This window comes from Gobius niger (assembly GCF_951799975.1).
Source record: "Gobius niger genome assembly, chromosome: 23".
NCBI lineage: Eukaryota > Metazoa > Chordata > Actinopteri > Gobiiformes > Gobiidae > Gobius > Gobius niger.
In genome coordinates this window covers 4,982,071-5,007,332 of record NC_136874.1, presented here as the reverse complement: position 1 = coordinate 5,007,332, position 25,262 = coordinate 4,982,071, and the positions used below count along the sequence as shown (strand labels likewise).

The following is a 25,262-nucleotide window of genomic DNA, read 5'->3' as shown; positions in this document are numbered from 1 at the left end:
AAGATGGTATAAACCTACTCAAAATCAGATCAAATTCTGATAATTCAAGCACTTTTAAGTCATTTTGATCTAATCTACTGTTTAATAATCGGTTAGCTTGGGAAGAATAAAACAGATGTATAGCTCTAAATGGAGTCTTCAGGTGGTGAAAGTATTGAGACACTAGGGGTCATAACCTAAAGACCATTAGAGGACATGAACCGACTGCCTTCTAATTCAATTATAGCCACACATGCAAACAGTGGTCTGTTCCGAGCTTATAAATGTTGGACAAAAAAATTCTGTTGACTCATAAATTGAAAGAATTATAATAGGGCTGCCATTATTTAGGCAAGCCTCTGAACTCTATAGGCTATTACTGGTCTGTAAGGGATACTTTTTTGGTTTAAGAAATAAAAAGGCATTAGATCTGGTTTATATCTCTTGTTATTAAGTTGATTTGGCGTTTTTTTTGTTTTTTTTTTTCAGTTCGTGCATACATCCCTAAATTAAGCTTTTTTGGTTTGTAACCAGGGTTTTACTTTGAAATTGTAATGACCATTTCCCAACACGAGATGGCGACAGATCCACCTCACGCGGAGAGGAAACAGCTGCCCGTCCATTGACGTCATCTCCTACTTTATCCTTTTCGATAACCTGCCTCTGAAGTATTGAAAAAAATAGCCAAATCCGCATTATTATTGCTTTTAACTGCGGTTTACATGCTAGTACACATCCGTAGCTTTCAGTACATGTTAAAATATCGTCCAACTCTTGTGTTTTCGCCTTTGTTTCGCCGCTTTTGTGCTAGCATTAAGCCTAACGCGGTAAGCTAATAGAGGACAGCTGTACTTAGTGTAGTGATTGGGAGAAAGGACGAGCACGAGCCGAGCTATTTTGGCCAAAGCAGCATGAAATAACACCCGATATCTCTAAGGTAGGCTCCTCATGTTATAATCTGGATGTTTACTGTGCTTTTATTACGACATGTGCTGCGTGACAGTGCGTTTTTATCGATTTAGAGCGAGGATGTTGTCACGTTTGTCTTAACGTTTTACGCTAACGGCTGATTTTCTCCGTTTTGTCTGTCAAGTGCTCTGGTTAATTCTCGTTGTAGCCATTGTTTAAGCGATTTTAGTGTTTACTTAAGTCCCTGTTCATATATTATAGTAATTATGCCCGTTTGAAGAGGGTAGTAGCGTGCAATGTTTCTGGTTTACAAAGACAAAGTACCTCATTTGAAAGCTCAGAACATTATAGACATTCACTAGGGCTATTCAGGTGTATGGAAGCGTTTGGGGAGGCCCTTTAGGTTTACTGCCTACTGGTTTTAGCCATTGGTTCTGGCTTACACTGCTTTCTTATTCGATCAACTGTGTCTCATGTTTGTGCTTTTGCGAGAAAATAAAAAGCACAGATTGACTTTACTCTAATCTAAAAGCTTCTTTGGAAAAATAAGTGTCAAAAGCCGGAAGAAAAGCAACAAAAAAAGCGTCATAAAGTGACCATAAAAAAGCAACAAAAATGTTTCAAAAAAAGTGATTAAAGTGCAACAGAAACGTGGCCAAAACTAAACATAAATGTGGCAAAAGCTGAACAAATATGTGGTAAAAAGTCGACTAAAAAGTGACAAAAACTCAACCAAAATAGTGACATAAACTCAGTCAAAAAAGTGGAAAAAAATCAACCAAAAATGTGAGAATTCTCAACCAAAAAATCGACCAAAAAAGTGAGAAATCTCAACAAAAAAATTGACCAAAAAAGGGACAAAAAATCCAAAATGTATTATTAAAAAAAATGTGCGTGAAAAAGTGTCAGCCACAGCACAAGGAAAAAAAAGATCAGTTCAGATCTGTTTGTAGGTCTTAGCTTTCGAATGAGGCGTTACTCGCTGTAAGATGTAACCTTTTAGATTTGGGTAAAGCTGAACTGGAGAAAATGCACTCTTTATCTCATGGCACAGATTTTTTAGCCCGCAAGCTTTGTTAGATATGACAGCGTGTGCGCACTATGTTCTGCCATATGTGCAGCAGCCCTATTTAAGACTGTCAGCTGTTTAATGATTACATATTAAGAAACATTCATACATTCCCATTACCGATAAGGATAAAACGGTGTCATTTTGAATTGCTTATTAACACTTTCCATCACTTTAAACCCGTGGATCTATCACTCGACGCGTCTCTACTGCATATTCATTTTCAGTTTGAATATTTAGCGACTGAACTATCTTCTCTCTCAGCTCATTTTTAGGTCCACACTTGTCCACCATGATGCAGCAGGAGAGCGGGCCCGAGGAAGAGGCCACTGTTGACGTCAAGTTCACAGAGTTACCCAATGCTCTCATCGCTTGCAAAGTGCCGGAGGAGCTGTACGAGGAGGGGAGTTTCAGGGTAAGCGGCTGGTTTTTAACGTGAGAAAAAGCAGTACAAATTTTGACAATGTTGCCGTGTTATTTGTTAATCATTCATGGGAGGATTTTGTCTTGCGCTGTACGTCTTATTTGAGTTATTTCCACACACTAGTGCTCTCATCCACCACTGGATGTCGCCACCGCGCTGCCTCCTGTGTGCAGATTCCTCCCTAGTCACTGGCTTGTATTGAAGGAGCTAAAAATACCACAGGATTTGTTTAATTTTAGACGTCAGACAGTGATGCATCAGAGCAATGTGTCCAATGATGTACAATGAACAGCTTGCCTTCCACTTGTTCAGCAAAGACTGATGCATCTGCGGGCTGTCGAGAGGAATGCAGATCTGCAGTAATCGTTAACCTTGGCGGGTTGAATGCCTCTTTGACAATGACTTTATCATCATTGGCCAATCATGAGCTTATTTGAACTGCTTCAGACGGCACTCGGTGTCATCTGCAATGTGTTTGAGATAATGTCATTTCTGCTTCAGCTATGCATTTAACTTTAGGTTTAAACATGGCCTACTCCCAGTTCAGTGTCTAATTTAAGCCCTTTTTAGACCTGGTCTTGTCTTATATTGATCTTGATTCAGGTCTGGTGGTACTTGGAAGGCAAATACTTTATGAGGCGCTACTTTGTGCAAAACGTTTGAGAAACACTGACCTAAACTATGATATACTTCATTTATTTTGGTTAACTATTGTATAGTAACAATAAAGTTATTCATTCATTCATTAACAGGGTGACCACGAGGCATTTAAAAGCATTAAACGTCATCAAGTGAACTTTGCTAGATAGACCTTAAATGTCATTAAAGAAAAACATTTAATTTAATGATATTGCCCAGATTTTTTTTACTGTAAGTTCTGTGCAGTTTTGGCTGAAACTGTGCACATTTTTCCCTCAGAAGTTTCCTGTTTTGTCCTGTTGTGCTTTTAAGTATTGAAACTTCCCCTTATTCCTCTGTTTGATGAGATGTTGCAAATCTTGAGAAATTGAATATGTTACAGATTATTTTGTTTATTAAATCTGGTTTACTGCTGCCTGTATAAACCCTGATTAATGATCAAGACCCTGAAGTACTTGCTAGTTAAACTGAATTCAAAACGCCAAAACAGAATGGCTTTAAAAGTAGTCATTTAGCTTTACAAAGAGCTTTTTTATTCCTCTTAGGTCATGATTGGGTTAAGCTGCTTTATTGTCCTATTGTGTGCATGTTTTGCTTTGATGGGAGAAATGTGAGCACTCCGAGGAAAAACCCGCCTGACACAAAGAGAGCATTTTTAAGAGAACTTTTGCATATCCTTCTTGTTTTGTAAAGCACTTTGAATAACCACAAATCAAACTCTACAAATGCATTGATATTGCCAAGCGCTTGTCAGACACTGTGCTCGCATTGATCAAATTCAGGGGACACAATTGTGCTGACTTTGAACTTTATGCCAGTTTTTATTCCATGCAGTCCAGTAATTACGGAGATAAAAGTGATATAACAAAAAACTACCAGCACAATGATGTAGATAAAATGAAACGCTTATATTGAAGGATTGAAGCATTGCATTTAAGTCGAAACGGTTCGCCTTGTTTTTGTCACTCGGTAAATGGAAAAGCGGCAGTGACTCATTCTCAGTGACAGGAGGAAACAGAGATGAGTTTATATTCTCCAAAAGTGTCCGGTCTTAGTCACTGCACAGACTCCGAGACCAGAGGATGACACAGTAATATCTGCCTCCCACTGCGCGCATGTTTGATACTGGACCGATGAAAGAAGGGCTTTTAATAGAGCCAACATATACATTCATGTCACAACAATTACTTTGTTGTTTGTTCTTGACTCCACGTCATGCATTAAAACTGTACACTGCACAGCTCCTCGTTAAATCCTTACTTAGCGTGATATTTTCTTGCCTTAATATATCGTACTTAGAATTTTGTGACCGTGACAGCCCTTGGCGATCCGGGAATTGAACCTTAGATGTTTGTGCTAACCTCTGTGCTAACCTCTGTGCTAAGATCTCAGACATATCAATATCAAACATGCGTATAAGCTATATGATTATGAGTTGTGATCAAGAGTTAATTAGGCGTTTAACATGATGAGTCCGTCTCCATTGATGTATCTGCTGGTCTCCATGGTAATGTAGGACAACTCAGCTCCGTACTGGGGGAACCAAATCACCTTTTTGTCCAGAAGAACTTCCATAAACTCTGAAAGTTTCAAGTCTTTACACTCGCCAGAAGACTTTTTGTATCACATTATGTCAGACCTGTAAGCTGATCACAGTCGCTAAAGATTATAATTTTTTTTGCTGACGTCCCTGTTGCTTCTCTCTGACAGTAAAAAAGTGATAAAGGCAGTATAGATGAGCAGTTGGTAGCTTTGTGATTTTAATTCAGGTTGACATTATTTGCATCAGAAACATCATCTGATACGGCGGCGGGTTGTTTTTGTCACGTGACTCTCAAAAAAATGTTGGAAATTGCTTTAAGTGTCTTGAAATATGTTTTTAAAGCGTGTGGCATTAAAACTACTGCAGTATAATGTTCAACATAGAGCAGATAATAATACTGACAAATTATCATTATGAATCATTTTAGTTTGTCCTGATTCTCTCTTGTTTATTGGTTGATTCCAGGCTTAAACCAGTGATTACTCTTTTGTAAATCTGATCCACCGTTACCACGGCGATACTCCCGGATCATTTTCTCGTTCAATAAACTCATCACAGTTTCCATCTGAAGTACCTGCGTTTCTCCGATCCTTATCCTTCAGTTAATAGTTGTTTACCAGCCCGCCCTGAGTCACCGCGCGCGTTTGCCTGTAGTTAAATCCATTCAAATCGCTGACTCGCTGTACTTGTGGTACTGCAGTGGTGGTTGCAGTCGTAGTAATCGCTGGGTGTGGTTTTCTGGGTTTGGTTCTGTGATGGAAAAATCGTCCCGCAGTGGAAAAAGAGCCATGTAATGTGTGACTACATTATGGAAAGTGTTGTTTGTGGAGAGTCGCGGGTCATGTGCACTCTGAGATCTGCGTTTCCCAAATACTGCAGTATTTATGCAGGAATCATAAAGCAGTGGGAGCTGACGTTATTGCAGTATTTACTTGGATGAACTTTATTTCTCGGCTTGTTAAGCGACAACACTCATAAATCTTTCCTGTTGCTTAAGCTTGATGGATAATACTTTGACTTAGTTTGTAAATCTCTTAATTACAGCCGGCGTTATGAAACATTTGGATGAAGAAGCGATCCATCAGTCTAGACTTTATGTCCGTTACAATAAACACTAAATTAGACACAATTATGTTCTGTTGCCCGTGTTACACAACAGTCTCTAATTGACTGCAAAACGGCTTCTAATTTAGTTTTATAGTTTTATACTGGCAATTACAGTAGCTGATATGAAAAAACGTGCGGTATGTGATACGTATGTGCAGTGCACACTTTAACCATTTAATGCACTCGGTCAAGGCGGGGCTTTTCTCCAGTTCGGCTTTACCCAAATCTAAAAGCTTCTGGACTTGAACTTGCAGCATATAGGCCAGTGTAATGCCCCATTTGACAGTAACGTTTTTGACACATATTTTAAGCAGGTTTTTTGTGTGATTTCGTATTTTTTTTGCCCTGTTTTGGTCACTTTTTCATAACATTTTTGTCACCTTTTCGTGGCTTTCTTGTTGATTTTTTGTTGTTGATTTTTCATCACTCTTTATTCGTGTTTTTGTTGCTTTTATTGTGTGTTATTGTTGCCCTTTCCTCACTCTTTTGCCATGTTTGTGTTGCCTTTTGTCACTTTTTTATTGTATATTTGTTGTTTTTATCTCATTTTTGACACTTTTGACGCTTTTCATCACTTCTCAGTTCATGTGGGGGTTTAGAGGTTAAGCTTTGATTACAGCACCATTTACTGCAATTTCAAAAGATCCAGTGTTGCATTAATTTCTCACCAAGGTTTTGTATCAATGATGGGAGAGTGTGAGCACTGTGCTAAGCCTTCTCTAGCACATCCCAGGGATTGTCAATGGGGTTAAGATCTGGACTCTGTGGCGACTCTTTCACAATGTGAGCCTGATGAATCCTGGCATTGTCATCAAGATATATGCGCATGTCATCGTCAGGGAGTAAGAAATCCGTTGATGGAATAACCTGGTTATTCAGGATGGTCAGGTCGTCAGCTGATCTCATCTCACCGAGACCTGACCAACTAAAGCAGCCCTAGATCAGAACAGTTAGTTTCGTCCAGGTAAAGGACATTTTTTATTGTGGATATTCCTTCACATAATATTACGTTCATAGATTTTGTGTCACAAAAATCATTTAATAATGTGTATATGACACAGTTGTGAAATAACTAAAGTGCTAAGAATATCTCCAAGAAAGCGCTTAACCTTCAACAATCTCCTGCTTTCCTGATTCGGTAAAAAATACTGCAGTGCTTTAGTGAAATAACATCACTCTTACATCAACGGCAAACATTCATCCACAGTGTGACTTCAGGTTTTTTGCCACAAAAGCTTATTAACTTTGTCAGGTTTGTAACGAGTACATGTGGATGTAACAATGTTTCTAATGTACTGTTGGCTTTTACTGGAAATGTAGCTGGAAATTGGAAATGTTGGATTGAATGGACCTCAGGCTGCAAGATTTAAGTTGTCTTTTGCAATTTGCTCTTTGAATTTTTGGTGGCTCTTGAAGGAAGTTACTCTGGGAACTAAGTAGACCAAAAACGTTTCCCATTCATGTCTTTAAATCAACCTTGCAAACAGGTCAAAGCGCGTTAACATTTGAGAGAAAGCTGTTCGCTAACTTGGCCCTATTGGGATATTTCTCATCAAAATCCCACACATTTGCTCCAGAACGGCTCCTCCTCAGGGAGCGGCTTTTGGACCGTAACCTTAGCCACTATTGCCCTTTCTTCCACTTTCCTTGTTGTTCCTCTAAAACTGGAGAAGCCGCTGTTTGAACAATGGGGGATGAGCTGACGCCAGCGGAAAACTCAAAACAACAGAAGAAGAGCGGGTCAAAGGGCGTGCGCTGCAGAAAGTGTCGTGTTATTTTTTCCATGACTCCGTACTTTACACTTGAGGCACAATAAACAACAGGTGGAGGCTGTTGGCGCAGAAGTGGAGCCACGTTTCTGTCCCGGGGCGGCTTTTTTGTCTTGCGTAAAGTAGTTTCCACTCACTCTCCAGTCTTTCCAAGTAGGTCCATACGAAATAAAGCAAACATTTCCCAAAAGTGGCTCTCAGCCTCCATTCAAAGGCCCACTGTCTGTTTCTGAAGTATTTTTTTTCTCAGAAGATGAAGATGGAAAAGTAGATGATCCCAAACAATGCAGTCAGCGTTTCCAGATGACTCGCTCCGATAAAAGTCTCGCAGCACAAACAGACTCCAAACAAACGGAAAAAGTGAATCGAGCTTTTATCAGCGCTGAGTCAGAGAGAGGCCAAGTACTGTCCCAAACATCACGGACTTTCAGCAGGACATTTGCTGCCGATCGGGTCACGCGCGGCCTCGTAACTTTTGTGTTTATGCCAACTTTTTATTAGTCACTGAAGCTGAGTGCCATCAATACATTTTTAATTAAACTGTCATTCAAGAAGAAGGAGCTTTATTTGTATAGCGCCTTTCACAGACATGGTCACTCCATACTCAGGACGCGCACACGCTGTTCATCCTGTCCTATTGTACATGTTTTAGTTGTAAGGGAAACCGGAGTACCCAGATGAAATCTATGCCGACACAAGGAGAACATATACAAACTCCACACAGAAATGCCCCCGTCCAGGTGGGAACTGAACTCGGGACATTTGTCGCTCAAAAAGATAAAAGGGCAGAAAATAAATGCACTTTAATTTTAACCCCATTTGTCACTTTATTTTTTTAGCCCATTCAACATTTTTTTCCCCTGTGTCCCATTTTTTCCACACAATTTTCCCTTTGTACCAATTTTTTACATTTTCCCCCCAAATTTCCCCACAATTTTTCGTCCTTTTTTTCCTCAATTATGTTCTTTTGCCCAAAATTTTTGCCAATTTTTCTTACTTTTCAAAATATTTCCCCCCCACATTTCTTGACTTTGGAGATCAATTAAATACTGTACATTTGCATATCTTAGAAACAGCAATTTCGATATGATCTTGTAACCGATTTATTGCCCACCACTCGCTGTAACGACCCATTATTTGTATTACACTTTGGAGGAATACAATAAGTACATGAGTTCTGTTTAAGCCAAGAATCAGATTTATATATTTTTTTTACTTGAATTAAATTGAATCTTGCTCAGTCCATAGAGTTAAATGCTAAATACTGAACAATAACTCCAGTGTTTTACATTTTAAAGTTTAAAGCCATTGGTTAAATATGAAAAGTATCTCTTAACACACGCACATATTATTTTCATGTCATATCCGAAAACCCCGCTACAAGAGAGAAAATGGATGATGGTTTCAGGTGCCCTGTGGAGAGCAGAGCGCGCTCATTCACCCCCCATTAAACCGAACAATGCCCTGCCCAGAGAATATAGAGTATACAGTCCCTATACAGTAAATAAATACCAAGCCGAGGATGAAACCCATAGTGACACTGTATCTGTCTGAGCCTGAAGTGAAAGTGATATCTCAAACAGAAAGCAGAGAAGTTGAGCCTCTCCTTCACCTGTGCCAATGGAAAAATGTCCTCACAAACACTCGCAGGACTCGACCAGCGCTAAACTAAGCTAGTTCTCTGTGGGGTTTGGCGAGATGAGGCGGATAAACGGACAAAAAATAGGTCAAAACGAGGTCCTCCCGTACAAGCCAGTAAATGTACTCGATTTTCCCGGTTTTTATTGGGAGTTTTTGATATTTCGGTTTTGTCTTTGGTCATGAGAAACCTGAATTCCCTCACATTTCTAGCTAATGCACCATTAATCATAAACATCTGAAGAGCTTCCTATTTCTTGAGTCAAGAGGAGACTGAGCATTCGATTTTAACCATGAAAAGTAGTGAATATTTTTTGTTTGTTTGCTGAAAGGATCCCCATTAGCGCAGCCAAACTGTCGCAGTTCTTTAGAGGTCCAACATTTGATTAAACAATACATTTAAATATATATGTAAAATAAAACATTTTATATTTGACAAAACATTTGACAGTTCCCATCCTCCGTAGGGATTGAAGCAATTTGTTTATGCACTCCATATCCAGTATTTCCACATTCAGTTTTCATAAGCAGAAATACTTTACAGTTGACTTCATTTAAACTTCCTGGTCCACATCACTCAGGATATTGTGGATGAGCAAAGCATTCGAAAGAGCCGTATTGTGCTCAAAAGTCTTTAAATGGAGAATGAAAAGACGTCAGGATCCTCTATTTGAATTTCCCTTTATTATGGCTAATAACCGGAATACTGGAGCGCATGTAAACGCCCTCGATGTAAACGCGCCTTTAGAAAACAACTCTGACTTTTCTATATGAAGACGCAGATCTGCAGATGATTAGCACCTTCTCACTCGGCGCTCTTTAACTTTCACAAAAACAAACAACACGCTTTTCACACTAACATTTTCCACTGTCTCAGAGCGTTATGTCATCCCACTGCATCTGTGCATGGCCTATATTTTAGCTTTTTAATAATATTTAACCAGCTCAAATGTGTTAGCAGATTAAATATTACTAAAAGTGTGTCCGGTTCCTTTGTGAAATGAAACTATGACAAACCTCAGTGCTTTCCATCTTATTCAGGACAATCTCGCCTGCGTTTTGTAACTTCCCTGTTTTAAAGCGCGCAATAAAAGACTCCCTTTGTCCAGTGGAAAGAATCTGACAGTAAACCACACATACCAAAGACTTATCATTTTACAGACAAGACGTGGGAGCTGTCACCGCTGAACCCCGACTGAACTAGGGCTAATTAATCGGGATAAATATTCAATGAGTCAACTTTGCGTTTATATTATTGTATTCAAACAGATTTTAGTCATAGTTTTAGTCTTTTTAACCTCTTAACCCCCGCCTTAACTGTCAAGCGATATTACTGAAGACCATTTAGTGCCACAGAAACCAACTCTAAAGCTTAAAAATGACTTTACTGGGTCTACACTTTGCACAAAACCAAACCTAACGAAACCAAACCTAAAGCCAGCACCAAGAACTATGGTCTACTTTAATCCGGGACTACACCACGGCCTAACTAGGTCAAAAGTTCATAACCAGGTCGAGAGGAAACGAGCTGAGTCGGCGTCTAAAACAGGACTCAAACACAACCAAACTAGTCGGACAAAACCAAGACCAAACTGGGAATAACGAAGAAGTCTTCACCCTGTTCTTTGTCCTCGGTCTATATCAGGTCTTGACCAGGTCTTCCATGAACTAAAAACAGTGGAAAGTATTTGGCGAGGCCCCCCGCTCCCCCCTCACATACCACAGACATAACATCCTTATCATTTTACACTTTAAGACTGTGGAAAAAAAACATCCCGAAATGTGCTTTACGGAGGAACATGTAGCCGTGGTGCGTTCGAGTGCACTGGGAAGCCTGATGTCTGTGGAAACTATGCGGTTTGATAACAGCCTTTTATGAGGTATTAATAGCAGAGCGCTCAGAGCAGCGGAAAAACAAGCACCTGTGCAGTATAGGCTCACGGGCCGCGGAGAGAACGCAAGGAGCAAGTGAGGCCCTGGACTAAACCGGGACGAGACAGAGACCGGACCAGGCTGAACTCTTGGAGAATATGTTTTAAAGATATAAAGAGGGAGTTTATGTTCATCTCAAACACATCACCGTCTAACAGTTTGTTGAATAGATACTGTAATATTGATCCAAAATGGCTGAAACAAAATCAGTTTTACTTCCTGAATTTCACACGATCTCACCATAAGCTCTTGCTCCCGTTTGCTGCTCAGCTGTTTCCAAAAATTGAGCATTTTTAAAGGATTAAGCTTAGAAATCACAGAAAAGCCTTTAGCTCTGAGCTCGTTTTTGATACGTTATATCACCAGGACTCGAGCCCGTCTGAACCAAAGACTTGCCCTGATCGTTGCCATTTCATATTAGTATTTTAGTAAATTAGCGCCTCATGTTTAATTGTCTCCTGATTGTCCTGTTCTCGTCAAGTGCCCTCTGTTCCTGTGAACTGGGATGTGTGACCCGATCATCGTTTTAATTTTGTTTTTGGGGTTTAGCAGTCCATTCAAATCTGTATAAATAACTGCCACTTCATCGTTCACTTGTTTGGCGCCCGCTGTGTTTGAGAATTTCGCTTTTTGTTTTCTTAAACTTTACCACTAACACTGTGGTCTGAGCTTGAATTTGGACGTTCAACTTTGATAAATGGCTCCTAATGCAGTATTGTATTGTCAAAGGAAGTGATGTCTGAAGTCCCACTGTTTCCTGTATCCACTGTCGACCGAAAGAATTGCGATAACCGTCAGGAAAATATGACTTAATAGTTAATCTTTTTGTGCCTTTTTACTTTCCGATGTGGGTTTGTTTCAGGCAGCCGGGGCGACATTGATGATTTTGCATCGACAAGTATCGCAATAATGATAACATGGCGATATATTCCGCAGCCTTTAAAATGTCAAACCTGATCCGAGAGGTCGGGAAATATCTCGTCTACAAGAGAATGTCAAAGGTGCTGTTTGGAAGATAAGCAAAAATAATAGTTTTTTCATCTTTTTTAATCATGGAAGAAAATTGGTAAGAATAGGGACCGAGATTTTCCCTGCCATTAAATAAAGGAACACTGGTGTTGCAAGTATGCAGTGTACAAGAGATTTTTCCTGTCAAAAAATGGGGGGGGGAGTTGGGGAAAAAAGCCATGGGGAAAAAACAATTGGGGGATTTTTATTTTTTAGTTTATTGGGGCAATTGTCAATTACATTTTATTCATATAGCACTTCATAACAACACCAGGAAGACCAAAGTGCTTCATATGAAGATAAAACAAAAAATTGTAAAAGAAAAAAGCAAAATAATTGTCCCTTGTGTCGTCTGTTCAGGATAATATATTTTTGAGCGACAAAGCAATGTATATCAAGATGTTTGCAGCACATTTTTGCCTCTTTCTAGCATATGGAAAGTCTTTTATATAAGTGTCTCGGTCCATGACACTAAATTTCTCTTTACATTCGCTCATGGTTGAATCTCCTGCACTGCGCCCCCTCTTCTCCCTCCCCCCTCCCCTTCACCCTCCGCCTCCTCTCTTCTGATTGGCTGCTCTGGAATGAATGGAGCACACGCAGCCAGCCCGGCACAGACACACAGACAGGGGCAGGTCGCGTGCGTCATTGCTGCCTCTAGCACATTTAAAAACCTCTCTGCGCTAGACAGAACAAGCAGAAAGACCCACGGAGGGAGAGAGACACGCTTTTCTCGCCTGTTTCTGGAAAATTCCTCAACAATTTACCAACGCTTTTGATACAAGAAGACTCTTTAGAAGATTTTCAGCTGCTTTTAAGCGGACCACGCTTCGAATCTGAAGAATCAAGGAGACATTTTGCAGACCTACTAAGATTTTCTTCCATTATCTTGGACTTCCACAAACACTACTATTTTTAACCACACATATGCAAAAGTTGGAATAGTCTGCCACTGAAAAAGCTTTGTTTTAATCTTGACTTTTGGCTCATAAGACCTCGGTAATATATCTTTTCTTTCCTATTCTATGCATAAACTGCACCAAACCCTTGTCTATGCATATCAAATCTCTGCCATTTTGATTTTTTTTGCGCAATAATCGTTACCAAAGCAAACCAATTCTTCTTTGCAAGTTTGGACTTATCTTGCCCTGCAAAACCTTGACATTTGTCTCTGAAAGCCTTGAAATCGTACTGACAGGTGCTTGAAACGTGCTTGAGTTCAGCCCAAATCTAAAGCTTGAAGTCAGGCACCTTGAGTATTAACTTTGCAAGACAAACTGTCAAGTAGCATGCGGCATTTTTGATACAGCCTTATTTTTAGCGTCATCTCGAGCCCGTTTTTAACCCTGGGGAAAGCAACGCTGTCCCAACCCCCCCGCCTCCCCTCCTCCTCGCCTTCACCGCCGCCGCCGTCTTCGTCATCGCTCTCGAGCTCCTTCAAACCGGGCCCGAAGTGGAGGAGCTTCCGACTCCCGGCAGCCTTAGCCATGCACATCAAGAGCACCAAGTGTAACAGGTTCTGCCTCGTCGCCTCGGTAACCAACCAGGAAGTGTTCGGCCGCCCCGACGCACAGGTGAGACGCCGCTGTGGGTCGCAGTCTCGCTACTCAAAGGAGAAACTTCTTCTTCTTCACTTCATACTGTACTTTCCTGATTTGACAAATGAATGGGAAGTTAATGTGGGAAAACAGTGACTCTTTAGGAACCGTTGATTTACGTGATGCGAAGTCGCCTGCAAACCAAAAGACGATATCAAAATTGTTGGAATTATCTCTAGAGTCAAGGAACCAACAAAAAAATGCTGCTACAATATCAAATAAAACTGAAAAATCGTGAAAAAAGAGATAAATAAATGGGGAAGAATCATAAAAAAAGTGGGAAATAATGGGGGTAAAAAGTAGGAAAAAAATAAAGGAAAATCAAGAAAAAAATAGGAAAAAAATAGGTAAAAACTTTGAAAAAAAAGGAAAAAATTAAACAAAATTGAGGCAAAAATGGGTACAAATGGGAATTGTACAAAATGTTGGGAAAAAATAGTTTTCGTTTATTCAAGGCCATTATATTTTGAGTGATACCACAATCTGATGACTAAACGCTTGATCCATTTACTGTTTGCACATTATCCTGTTCTTCTTTGATTGCACATTTTCCCGAGTGTTTCCTATCTGCTGCTGAAGTGTATTTCTCCCTTGTGAGATCAGTAAAGTTCTATCTTCTGCAGCAAGTCCAACAATTACATTGAGCTTCATCGTTCTCCTGAATGCTTCACAGCGTGACAATGCCAGGGTTTTGTTTGGGTATTTGGCGCTGACATCGACTGCCCGAGGTTCAGGTTGTGATTGGTTTCCTCTCTCGTTGCCCACAGCGTTGTTTACAGTTCACTTGACTTGTTTTCGACGCGTGTAATCGCCTGTGATTAGCCGTATTATTATTCTGTCCTGGAGAGATAATGACTGTTTGGTTTCCTTTCCGATACCTCTGCGGCGTGATTGGCCCCATTGTGTTCAGGACTGTGTTGATGTGGAGCTCTGAAAGTGATTACCGAGTTGCATTGAGGAAGGAAATTATAGTTGCCATTGACAAAAAATCCTGTGTAGACCTGCTGTAAATTTGATGAGGCTTGTGGCGACATCTACTGGCCAAAGACGAGACTGCAGCTTCTTCTCGTTGCTTCTCAAGGACATGAGAATCTTCCGCTCCCGATGATGGAGACGACAAAATCCCCTCTTTTCGATCCAAGAAGCCGCGTTGATTCATACTGAACGTGGTTGAAGCTCTACTTTATGGGAAACCCTGATTTTGTCGACATTTTTTCATCTAGAAACAACAAATGACCCTATTTATCCCCCGCTTCCCCAGGCGCTTTCTTCATTCACTTGCTTTCTCCTCACAGTTTTATGGATCAGCGGCCCCGACGCTTAAATTAAGGTCATATCGTGTGATGTCAGGAGCGGGACGGATATAGCTTCCTTTTAATTCAAGCTATTTTTAACAGTTTTGCTCCTCCGCCGCCTCGGCCTCTCGGCGCTCAGTATTTATAGACAAAGGGCAGATTATTGAACAAAGGGACAGGAAGTGGTGCAGCACAGTGTAAATGCACAGCTCCAAATGCTGACACTGATATAAATAAAAGCGTAGTAGTAGAAGTGACGTTGTGGAGTGATGACGGGTGAATGGTTTCTCCAGAAAGAGCTTTGAGAGCCGGAGGAGGTAAAGACGCAAGTGAGCATTCAAATCTATGTTTATGTCAAAATCTCACTGTATACTTCATTTTCTATGTCTGTGATCAGACAAGGAGGAAAAAGGTTGTTTCTTATCCAGATGTCAGCAGTTTTTAGACTGTGGGTGATAATTTTTTTTACCTGAACGATGCTTTTTCCTATATATGTACTTAAGTATTTGGGAGATGTGGAAATTTACAGTATCAGGTTCATCTCCAATGTCAAGGAATTGTGTGGAAGAATCTGGAGGGTAACGGGGAAGAAAATTTGTCAAGAAATGTGTTTAAAAAAGCTGGAAAAATGGAGGGAAAAGGGAAAATATTGGTTAGAAAAAAAAAACAGAAATGAAGGGGAAAACAAGACACATTTGGGGGAAAAAAAACATTTATTTGAAACAACCAAATCCTTTAATGCTGTCCCTGGAGCAACCACATCAAAACCTGTTCTCTAAAGATTTTATTTTTTCAATACCAGTAGTACCTAAACTAAGCATCGTTTAACAGTACTCAGCCCTGATCATGGTGGAGCAACAAAGTCTTGTAAAAGTATTGTAGGCAAAGTTCTACTGCCAGCTTTGATCAGGAGCTGCAGTTATTCAGTGTTGTAAGTCTCTTGAAGATACTCTGATATAAATGTCTTCATAACTAAAATGGCGTCTGCTTTGTTTCCTCCGTCAGGCAGGTTTGGAGTTGCAGTAGATGTTGTAGAAACGTAGCTACTTTTATTGAATATCTGTGTGTTTGTGTCTGTGTTGCAGGCGAGTTTCGAGTCCCTGTTCCGCTCGTTCGACCCTGAGGTGCAGTTCCAGTACTTCAAGTCGTTCCGCAGAGTTCGCATCAGCTTCAGCGACGCCCTGGCGGCGGCAGAGGCCCGGCTCCGGCTGCACAAGAGCAGCTTCAACGGCCGCGAGATGAGGCTCTACTTCGCACAGGTACGAGACGAGGCCAGGCTGGGTTTGTTCCAGGGTTTTAAGGAGACTTTGCTGAACGTCTCTCTCTCTTCTCTCCAGTCCGTGCACATCGGCAGCCCTCGCCTGGAGCCGCCCAAGCCGGATAAGCAGTTCCTGATCTCGCCCCCGGCCTCTCCTCCGGTCGGGTGGGAACAGTCTCACGACGCCACGCCCGTCATCAACTACGACCTGCTGTGCGCCATCTCCAAACTGGGACCCGGTCAGTACAAGGAGAAAACAAGAGGGTTTAGTCCAGCTCGTACTCGGGGGGTGGGGCATTCAAATACAGCGGGAACGTTTACTTACATTTACTTAGGGGCTCCTGTTTCTTCAGCACGTAGTGGAGTGAAATCCATCTTAGGCCTTTGTTCTGTACTGTTCAGACATTTGTGGAAAAAAGGAGATCGCTGTAATATTTTTTTTGCTGTAAACCATAAAGTTGCTCTGATTTTGAAGTTCAATATATTGAGGCAGTAAAATATTGCGATAAACAATATTAATGATTCTAATGATACTCGATACTTTAAGCTCTAAAGCGCATAATGATTTCCTAAAATACATGAAATATAATGTACCCCACTTAAATGATTAAAAGAATCTGGAAAAAGTTAAAAAAAATGTACAGACGATAAATATTGAGTCCAGAATGTATTGTATATCGGTTATTTATTGATCGATAAGTCGATATAGTGACAGCCCTAATACTGCGCTTTAAGCTCGTAGAACTATTAGTATTAATTCACTCTGTTGTGAATGTTTTAACCTCACGCCATCGCTCACAAAGAATCGGGATGTTTGAAATTATTCCCAAAGTGGGGGTAACGGGACACGAGATGATTTCAAAACAATATTTGTAATATTCATTACAATGAGTAGGATTTATTTAGATTGAAATAGTGTGTTGTAGTTAAAGGTGCATTATGCAAATGTTTATGTGAAAATAAAAACTTGATATTTGTGCATAATTGACCTTGTTGTGAACCAGTAGCTGTATGTGTAAAATACAACAAAAGAGTGACAACAACGTGGGAAAAAAATTGATTAACAGTGACAAATGTGGCGAAAAAGTGTCAAAAATGTGCCATGAAAACATAACAAAAAGGCCACAAAAGTGCACAAAATGGTGGCAAAAAAGCGACTGAACAGTGACAGAAAAGGCAATAAAAATGTGTGACAAAAACGCAACAAAGTGAGAAGCGAAAAGATTAGTTTAGATGACTTTTCTTGGCTTTCAAATGAGGCGTTACTCTGGCCTATAGGCTGTAAACTCCAGAAGCTTTTAGATTTGGGTAAAACCGAGTAAAGGTGGAGGTAAAGAGGTCAAACTCCATGTTTGTTCGATCCTCGTCCTCATTCCTCTGCGTTTCCTCCTCAGGTGAGAAGTACGAGCTGCACACGGCCACGCCCACCACCCCGAGCGTCGTCGTGCACGTGTGCGAGGACCACGACGACAGCGGCCACGACGACAGCGACCACGACGACAAGCCCCGCCCGGCTCGCCCCAAGATCGTCCAGACGCGCCGCCCCGACTACACCAACGAATGAGCGCGTCCTCGTCAACGATTTCAACGTTTTTTTTTACCGCTTCCCCCGATTAGGTGGAGACGCTTCATCTTCATCTGGATTGGCTGGAGACTTCTTGACCTCTCATTGTGATTGGTGGATGGATTGCGACGCCCGGATCCGAACGCGCTCCTGCGGTTCACGGGGAGCTGTTTCGGAGGGGACTTTTAAAATGGCCGCCCCTGTATAGGAAAAAAACAACAACAACAACAGAGCAGCAGATTCAAGATGGACTCCGAAAAAGTGGTTCATTTCTGCTTTCGTGGGCGACGGGAAAATCCGGATTTGTCATGAAAAAAAAGGTTCATTTGCAGCTTTTGGAGAAGGAATCGAGTTTAGTTGTTTTAAAGTTGGGATAATGTTTGAAAAGGCGATAGTGGAGTTGAGGAAGTAGCTGGAAATGTATTTACGAATACACCGATTAGACGCAGTTGGATTTTTCACTTTATTTATGAATGTCTTTGTTATATTGTATCTACTGTACATTAACATCGCATTTTCAAACTATTTCTTTCAGAGCTTTGACTTCTGGGAATGGCTTTACATTATACTTTACAATTCATAACTCGTGTGTGTTGAATTCACTTTAACATCTGCTTTCTTTGCTTTAAACTTTTGCTGATTTTCATTAACGTCACATGTAAATGATGAATTGTTTCGCTGTGACCGCCAATGCTGTATTTGCAAGGACTGTTTCATATTTGGTTACACACAAAGGACATTTATTAGCTTTTGTTTTATGCTTTTTTTATATAATAACCCTCGGTGTTTTTGAATGTAGGAAAACAAGATACTGTGGAATAAATCAATCAATAGAAAATACTTGGGTTTGGTGTTTGCGGAGTTAAAATACTTGAAACATATTTCTAAATAAGGCCGTTACATTGTGTTCTGGCCTGAAAAATGACAATAAAAAACTGTGGGGATGTTTGGAAATGCTCATTTAAGATATTAAAGATGTCTTCATAGAGTTTTGAGTCGTGTGTGTTGTTTTACACCGGATAAACCATAATAATCTTGTTCTAGAAAATAATATAGATTCATAACGTAGTGCATTTTAGAGTGAATTAACCTCTTAATTCACTACCGGAAACTTAACACATGTTCTCCAGTTTGGCTTCACCCAAAAACTAAAAGGTTCTTGGAAAAAGTGTTAAAATAGCTACAAAAATGAGACTAAAATAAGGACGAAAAAGTGACACAAATCTGACGAAAAAGTGACGAAAATCTGACCAAAAATGTGACGAAAAAGTGACAAAATTGTGACGAAAAAGTGACAAAAATCTGACAAAATTGAGACAGAAATCTGACGGAAAAGTGACAAAAATCTGACGGAAAAGTGACAAAAACTGACCAAAAATGTGATGAAAAAGTGACAAAAAATTAACCAAAAAGTGTCAAAAATCTGGCGATGTAAGAAAATGTGTTTTAATTTGGGTAAAGCGGAACTGGATAAAACGCACTTGGTTACGGCAGGAGTAAAGAGGTTAATCAACATTTGCTTAACAAAAACTAGTATTTAAAAAGTATTGCACCATGACGAGAAGAATCTCGAGCACATTCACGTCATGGTGCATTTGGTATCCAGCAGTAATCGCCGGTTTCAGTGATCGTTACAAAATAAATCAGCAAAATCTGTAAAGTCAAAGACTTCATTCACTTTTATGCCACTTACATGGACTCACAAACCCAAACTATATCAGTATTTATCAATTACAATGTTATAAATACGTGATTAAGTAAAACGTATTCGCTACAAAGGAAAATCTCCCTTCACCGTGTTTCATTAAACGCAACATTGTCAACGGTAAAATACATACTGTGTTCTGATTGGTCACTGCCTTCCAAGTCCCGCCTCCGGTGTCAAAGCTACATATACAGCTCCGCTCCTGGTGTCGCACGCAGAAATCTACAACAAAAACAAAGAAAATGATCAACTTGAAGGTAAGATCGACTCATATTAACACTTAATGGTTAATGTTTGTGTCATTTATTTGTATTATGGTCTTGACAAGTTCAGTGAAGCGGCGGGATGCTCGTTTCAAGGTGATTTCGCTGCGTAGGTGTTAGCTCTGTTGATCTGGGAGAAGAGCTGCCGAAGCTACACATGTTATAACTTTTTTTTAAATATATATAAAACAGTCAAGCTTCTATCTGACGATGCTATATTGAAGGACACACTTGTCTACAACCACAAGTCTACCTAAACTATAACGATGTGGCTTTGATTCTGTAGTATATAGTAAAATGAATGTGTTTTAGTTCTCAGTCAAATGGGCATAAATGGACATATTTCACATAATACACAAATGGGCTCTTTACAAACAAAGTGCATTAAGTTAACAGCTAAGTGTAATATAAGAAAGTGAAATCCTTGCACTCCATCAATGAAACAAAGCCTAAACCAGCCCCTGAGTTCAATACATTTAAGGATATTTGAACCAGGAGCTGAACCACAACACATAATCATCTGCCTTCTTGTTTCTGGAAAGCGCTGGAGTGTGGTGGACCCTGCAGCTGTCTGTCCCCTCGCCTCGAGATGGGGCCAAATTTAGATCCTAAAGACAGCTGAAGTTATGCACTGAAGAGAGGGGGAGAGAGGAGGCACCACTGCTGGACTCAAGCCCGAATAGTTCTGGCTATTATTGCAGCTGTAAACGATAACAGGCTTGTCAGGGAGTTAATAAAAGCTGCTTTATTTAAGGCCTGTCTATCTTTTGTCCTCCAGGCTTTGGACAACGTGCCGGTGCTGCTGTACATTTTGGCGCTGAAGACGCTGCTGCTGTGTTTGGCGTTCGCCGGGGTGAAGATCTACCAGGGCAAAAAGATAGAGGCGGCTATGAAGAAGGAGCAGGAGGAGAAGCGCAGACTGGCCCAGAGGACGCAAGAGCTCCTAGAAAACCTGGAGAACAAGAAGGACGACTGAGGAGAGAGAGGTGCGAAGATAACGGGACTTCTCCACTAAATTTACTCCACAATTTCAGGTCGAGCTCAAGACGTGTGTCCAGTTTTACTTTACTTATCCAAATTTTCCACAATGATAATACGATACATATTCTAACTGGCATCTCTGACTCACACATTCATCTTTACAAATATTTCTGAAGGTAATGAACTCTTTTATTTGTCGTCATTTGTTTAAATAAAGGACAATCAGCTGCTTTGGACGATGGACTTTTCCCACTGAAACACAAGCTCCGTATTTTATGAAGAGTGAACTTGAACCACGTTTCTGCCTTTTGTAGCTTTTGAATGTAGTAAAAATGTTCTTGTTGTTACACGGACTGCTTTATTTATTGTGAATTAAAAAAACTGAACCACAAAATCGAGCTAATATGCCAGGAATGTGTCGGGTTGTGCTGAAGCTGCTTGTTATTAGAGCTCCTCCTGCAGTATCATTTACTCCCACACGAGGGCAGTGTTGTGACGGTTTAACCTGCAAGGAATAAAACTCTAAATCAGAAGTTCTCAAACTTAAATCAAAAGGTCAGAAAAATAAAATTCACATAAGTCAAAACATTTCAATAGTGAAAATGTCTTTGTAAATATAAATACATTTGGAGTGTAATTAAGTAAATATATTTATGTCATATTTTTCAGTATTTTTCATTAAATGGTTATATATTACTCATGTTTCCTTCAGAGACGGGTTTGTACATTTGTGCCTGGTTTCAAAGTTCAGAGTTTGGTAAATATATGATTTATTTATTAAAAAGAGATGAAGAGGAGCTTTGGAGCTCCCTCTGGCGGACATTACACGGAACTGTAGGTAATAACTTCAAACAAGTTCTAATTACTGTAAATATCTGATACTTTTTTAGTATTGTTACTTTTTATGTTAATATTTGAACTATTTTGAGTAATGCACTCATTTGATTTGAATAGTAATAATTATTAAAACCACCAATGTTAAAGTTACATTAGAGCTTTAATGATGTCATAACAATTGACTCAAAACTCAAATTAGCCGATACATTTATTGGATTTTATGTTGTTACTTTAAACGTGTTTTATTTGAGAATCAAACAATTTTTCTCAAAAACCTTCACTTAAATAATTAAAAGTAAATCACTGCAGTGACACTTCCTCAAAATATGTAAAGACCACGTTTAAAATGTTCGGACTCTTAAGTAAACTGAAAACTGGATTAAACATGTCTTTGTTTCTGCTCACGCTCAAAGAGAGTCTTCAATAGTTTTATAAAGTGGACACTTTATCAACTCGACACGTTAAAGTTAGACTAATATCATTATTTTAGCAGAAAATTACCAACTTTTCTTATACAACATGGAGAGCTCCCTCTGGCGGACAACGGAGAAAACTACACCTGCTGTATTGTAAACAGACTCGTTGGTTTTCTTATTTCAAACTTGTTTTGAGCCGCGTTTTTTAAATGTTATTTTACTTTATTAACCTTAAATGGATAACGAATTAAGTCTACAACCGATAGATAATGTATTTAAGCCGTTCTACTGAATAAAACAACAAAAAATATAGTCAGGCTAATGCATTAGCATGATTTATTCAAATGCGGTAAATGATGCCAATCTGGTCGTAACAGTCCCTTCAGTGCAGGACTGGCGCTCCCTCTTGTGGACACATATTAGAACTGCATTTTCCTTCAGCAGTTTTATGTTTTAAATGTTTTTAGCACTTTCCTTCATACCTTATACAGTACTATGTTCATGAAGACATTTACATTTAAAGTTGCATTAAAATCCCATTGCCATTTTAATCTTTGTTTCCTAAATGGATAATGTAAGCCAGTAAGTAAACTGTGTAACTAAAGCTGACAGCTTTGTGTCACCGTGGGTTATTTTTTTTTTTTTCCTCTGGACTTTGCGTATTAAAAATACTATAAAATTATTCTTTTTTTATGAAGTTTTTCCACCGTATGATTTCGGAGGAAAAATGACATAAACAATAAAAGACTCAAAACCCTTTAGTAAATCATTGCATTGGCGCTCCCTCTGGCGGACACATCGCGGAACAGCAGGTGAAGTGTGAAATTGAGAAAGGTTTTAGAAATAAATTAATAGTCGATATATATACTTTTATATACTTTTGCTGACACGTTCAAAACATTCAGACTCTGTTCAGTAAACTGTAAAGTGGATCAAAAATGTATTTGTTTCTTCTCAGGCTCTAAGAGAGTTCTTAAAATATTTTCTAAAGTGTATCATTTTTTTAATTACAAATACATTTTCCCCCAACGTGAATAAAATACATTTAAAAAAGACACGTTTAAGTGATTTAATATTAATTTGATCAACAATTATTTGGCACAAAATTACAGCTCTTCTTGTACAACACGGGAAGCTCCCTCCAGCGGACAAAGGTAGAACTGCACCCACTGTATTGTAAACGGACTTTTTAGTTTTCTAAAAAGACATATTTTTCTTTTCTTTCTTTTTTACTCTAATAACCTTAAATAGATAAGGGACTAATGGTGCGTTCCAGGCAACTGGTAACTGGTAAATTTCCCATTTCCGTCTTGGAAAAATGCCTTGAAACGCCGCTCAATGTTACAACGTGTAAACTCGAAAACCTCAAGACTGAACAGGTCAGAGGTGAATGTGAAAACTAATAACAAAACCACCGCCTCACTGAAGTGAACGTTATTTCAACATAACGTCATCTCACATGTTTTTAATTATATCTGGTTTGGAGAAACTTTGATAAAACGTTAATCTTGTGAGCTAACTGTTGTAGCATTAGCCGTTTTGTTTATGACTTTATTCCCCTGCTCTGAGGTCGTAAATTGTATTTTTCAAGGGGGAAAGATACTAGTGAACAGTTGCCTGTAACACACCATAAGTCTACAACCGATAGAGATAATGTATTTAACCATTTCTACTGAATAAAACAATGAAAATATCGTCAGGCTAACGGATTAGCATGATTTATCCAAATCCGGTAAATGACGCTAATCTGGTCGTAACAGTCCCTTCAGTGCAGGGCTCTGGCGCTCCCTCTTGTGGACACATATTGGAACTGCATTTTCTTTCTGCATTTTGTTTTCAATATTTTTCTTTACAACACTTTATATTTCCTATAAATTATACGGAAGTATGTCAATGAGAACATTTATAATTAACATTTCTCCACTATTTTAATCTTTCGTCTATGTAAGCTCTTTTTTTTTTTCATCCAGGAAAGATAAATGCTTCAAAAATTAAATATTTCAACTGGACCGTTTTTTAATTTTGATTTGTTGTATCAACTAAAACGACCTGGGTCCCCTGTGATCTACATGAGTTTAAACCTCGGACTCAGGTGAAGAAGCACAAGGACAGAAGCTCAGACTCTGGTAGATCTGGATGTAGACGCTGAATCTTCATTTATCTGAGATTATCCACATTTAAAGACTCCTGCTCGACGTGGCAGTAGCTCAGTGAGTAGAGTTATAATAATAGTAATAAAAATAAATAATAATAATAATAATAATAATAATAATAATAATAATGATAATAATAATATACCAAACTTGTAGCACTTTTTTGGACACTCAAAGACGCTTTACACGTGGGATAAAACAAAACACAGAAGGGGTTTAAGGAAAAGCTCGTTTGAAGAGGTGGTTTTGATGCTGATTTAAAGTGTGTGAGTGAGTTCCAAAGGGCTGGGGCTCAGCTGTTTTCAGATCCAGCTGGGATGGAGATGGGGCGGAGGGAGATGTCGGTGTAGGAGGATCCAGGTGGTCTGATTTAATGCACTTTAGTCCATGGGTTTGTCCCAGGTTTCAGTGAGACAGAGTCAATCCACTTTATTGTCGGTGATGAAATCACAGAGGAGCAGCTTTTACTGTTGACTGATCTCGTATTGAAGAGCGCTGTCTGAAGTCACGTGACGAGCGCGCTGATGACGTATGCGGATGTTGTTGTGCCGGTGTACGAGAGGGAATGAGCTGCGCGCGGACTGGAGAGATGGAAACTGTTTCACCGCTGAAGTTGTAGAGGAGATCGCGACGGGAGCCTCGGTGGAGAAGACGGTGTTGTTGCAGAGTTGTGCTGATGTCCAGTGAAGAAGGTGCGCGGTGGCTGAATCTGAGGAGCTGCGAGGACGTGTGTGAAGCGCCATGGTCGGAGCCGGGGATGGAAACAGCCGCGGAGAGGCAGCAGGAAAGCCACGAACAGGAGCCGCATTGCGGACAGGCTGCTCCGGGGAGCAGGCCGGCCAGTAACCGGGTTGTATTCCGCTGCTCGAGCAGAACACAGCGGGGTTGGGCCGTAGGCAGCCCCGGGAGCTCACAGCACAGTCACACCGTGACAGGCGGCAGATGCGGACGACCGGGCAAACACTGGTACCAGGCGACATCGGTACGTAAAAACCGCTTTGAGAAGCGGCCGCCAAACCGCGCCAGCGTCCTCTCACTTCCGGTCAGTTACGGACTCAAACGAAGCGTAAAAAAGAGCGTTTGTTCACTGGTGTGTCGTCTGTAAACCAAATGTTATGGGCTCAGTTCCTCCTCTCTCAGACATGACTCTGTAACCTGAAGTCACTGTTTATGTT

At 40.0% G+C, this 25,262-nt stretch overlaps 2 protein-coding genes across 5 annotated transcripts in view; both read left to right on the top strand.

Moving 5' to 3' along the window:
- Nucleotides 1–25,262, top strand: part of tgds (TDP-glucose 4,6-dehydratase) — a 305,863-nt gene that overhangs the window by 177,246 nt on the left and 103,355 nt on the right. The window lies entirely within an intron of this gene.
- Nucleotides 623–18,277, top strand: rcan1b (regulator of calcineurin 1b). Of its 3 annotated transcripts, none has more exons than XM_079581927.1 (5): nt 623–916; nt 2,222–2,372; nt 15,996–16,169; nt 16,248–16,407; nt 17,563–18,277. In XM_079581927.1, the coding sequence occupies exons 2-5, from the start codon at nt 2,250–2,252 to the stop codon at nt 17,730–17,732; spliced, it is 627 nt and encodes a 208-aa protein (XP_079438053.1). In that variant the 5' UTR covers nt 623–916; nt 2,222–2,249; the 3' UTR covers nt 17,733–18,277. The 3 variants fall into 3 exon arrangements, with proteins under 3 accessions (XP_079438053.1, XP_079438054.1, XP_079438055.1); XM_079581928.1 differs by lacking the exons at nt 623–916; nt 2,222–2,372 and adding exons at nt 13,045–13,259; nt 13,339–13,591 and having other exon boundaries at nt 17,563–18,276; XM_079581929.1 differs by lacking the exons at nt 623–916; nt 2,222–2,372 and adding an exon at nt 13,335–13,591.

Excerpts from the sequence above, each read along its gene's own strand:
- rcan1b (XM_079581927.1), top strand. The coding sequence starts at position 2,250 with ATGATGCAGCAGGAGAGCGGGCCCGAGGAAGAGGCCACTGTTGACGTC. Across the intron at positions 2,373-15,995 it reads ACGAGGAGGGGAGTTTCAGG|GCGAGTTTCGAGTCCCTGTT; the intron begins GTAAGCGGCTGG and ends TCTGTGTTGCAG. Across the intron at positions 16,170-16,247 it reads TGAGGCTCTACTTCGCACAG|TCCGTGCACATCGGCAGCCC; the intron begins GTACGAGACGAG and ends TCTTCTCTCCAG.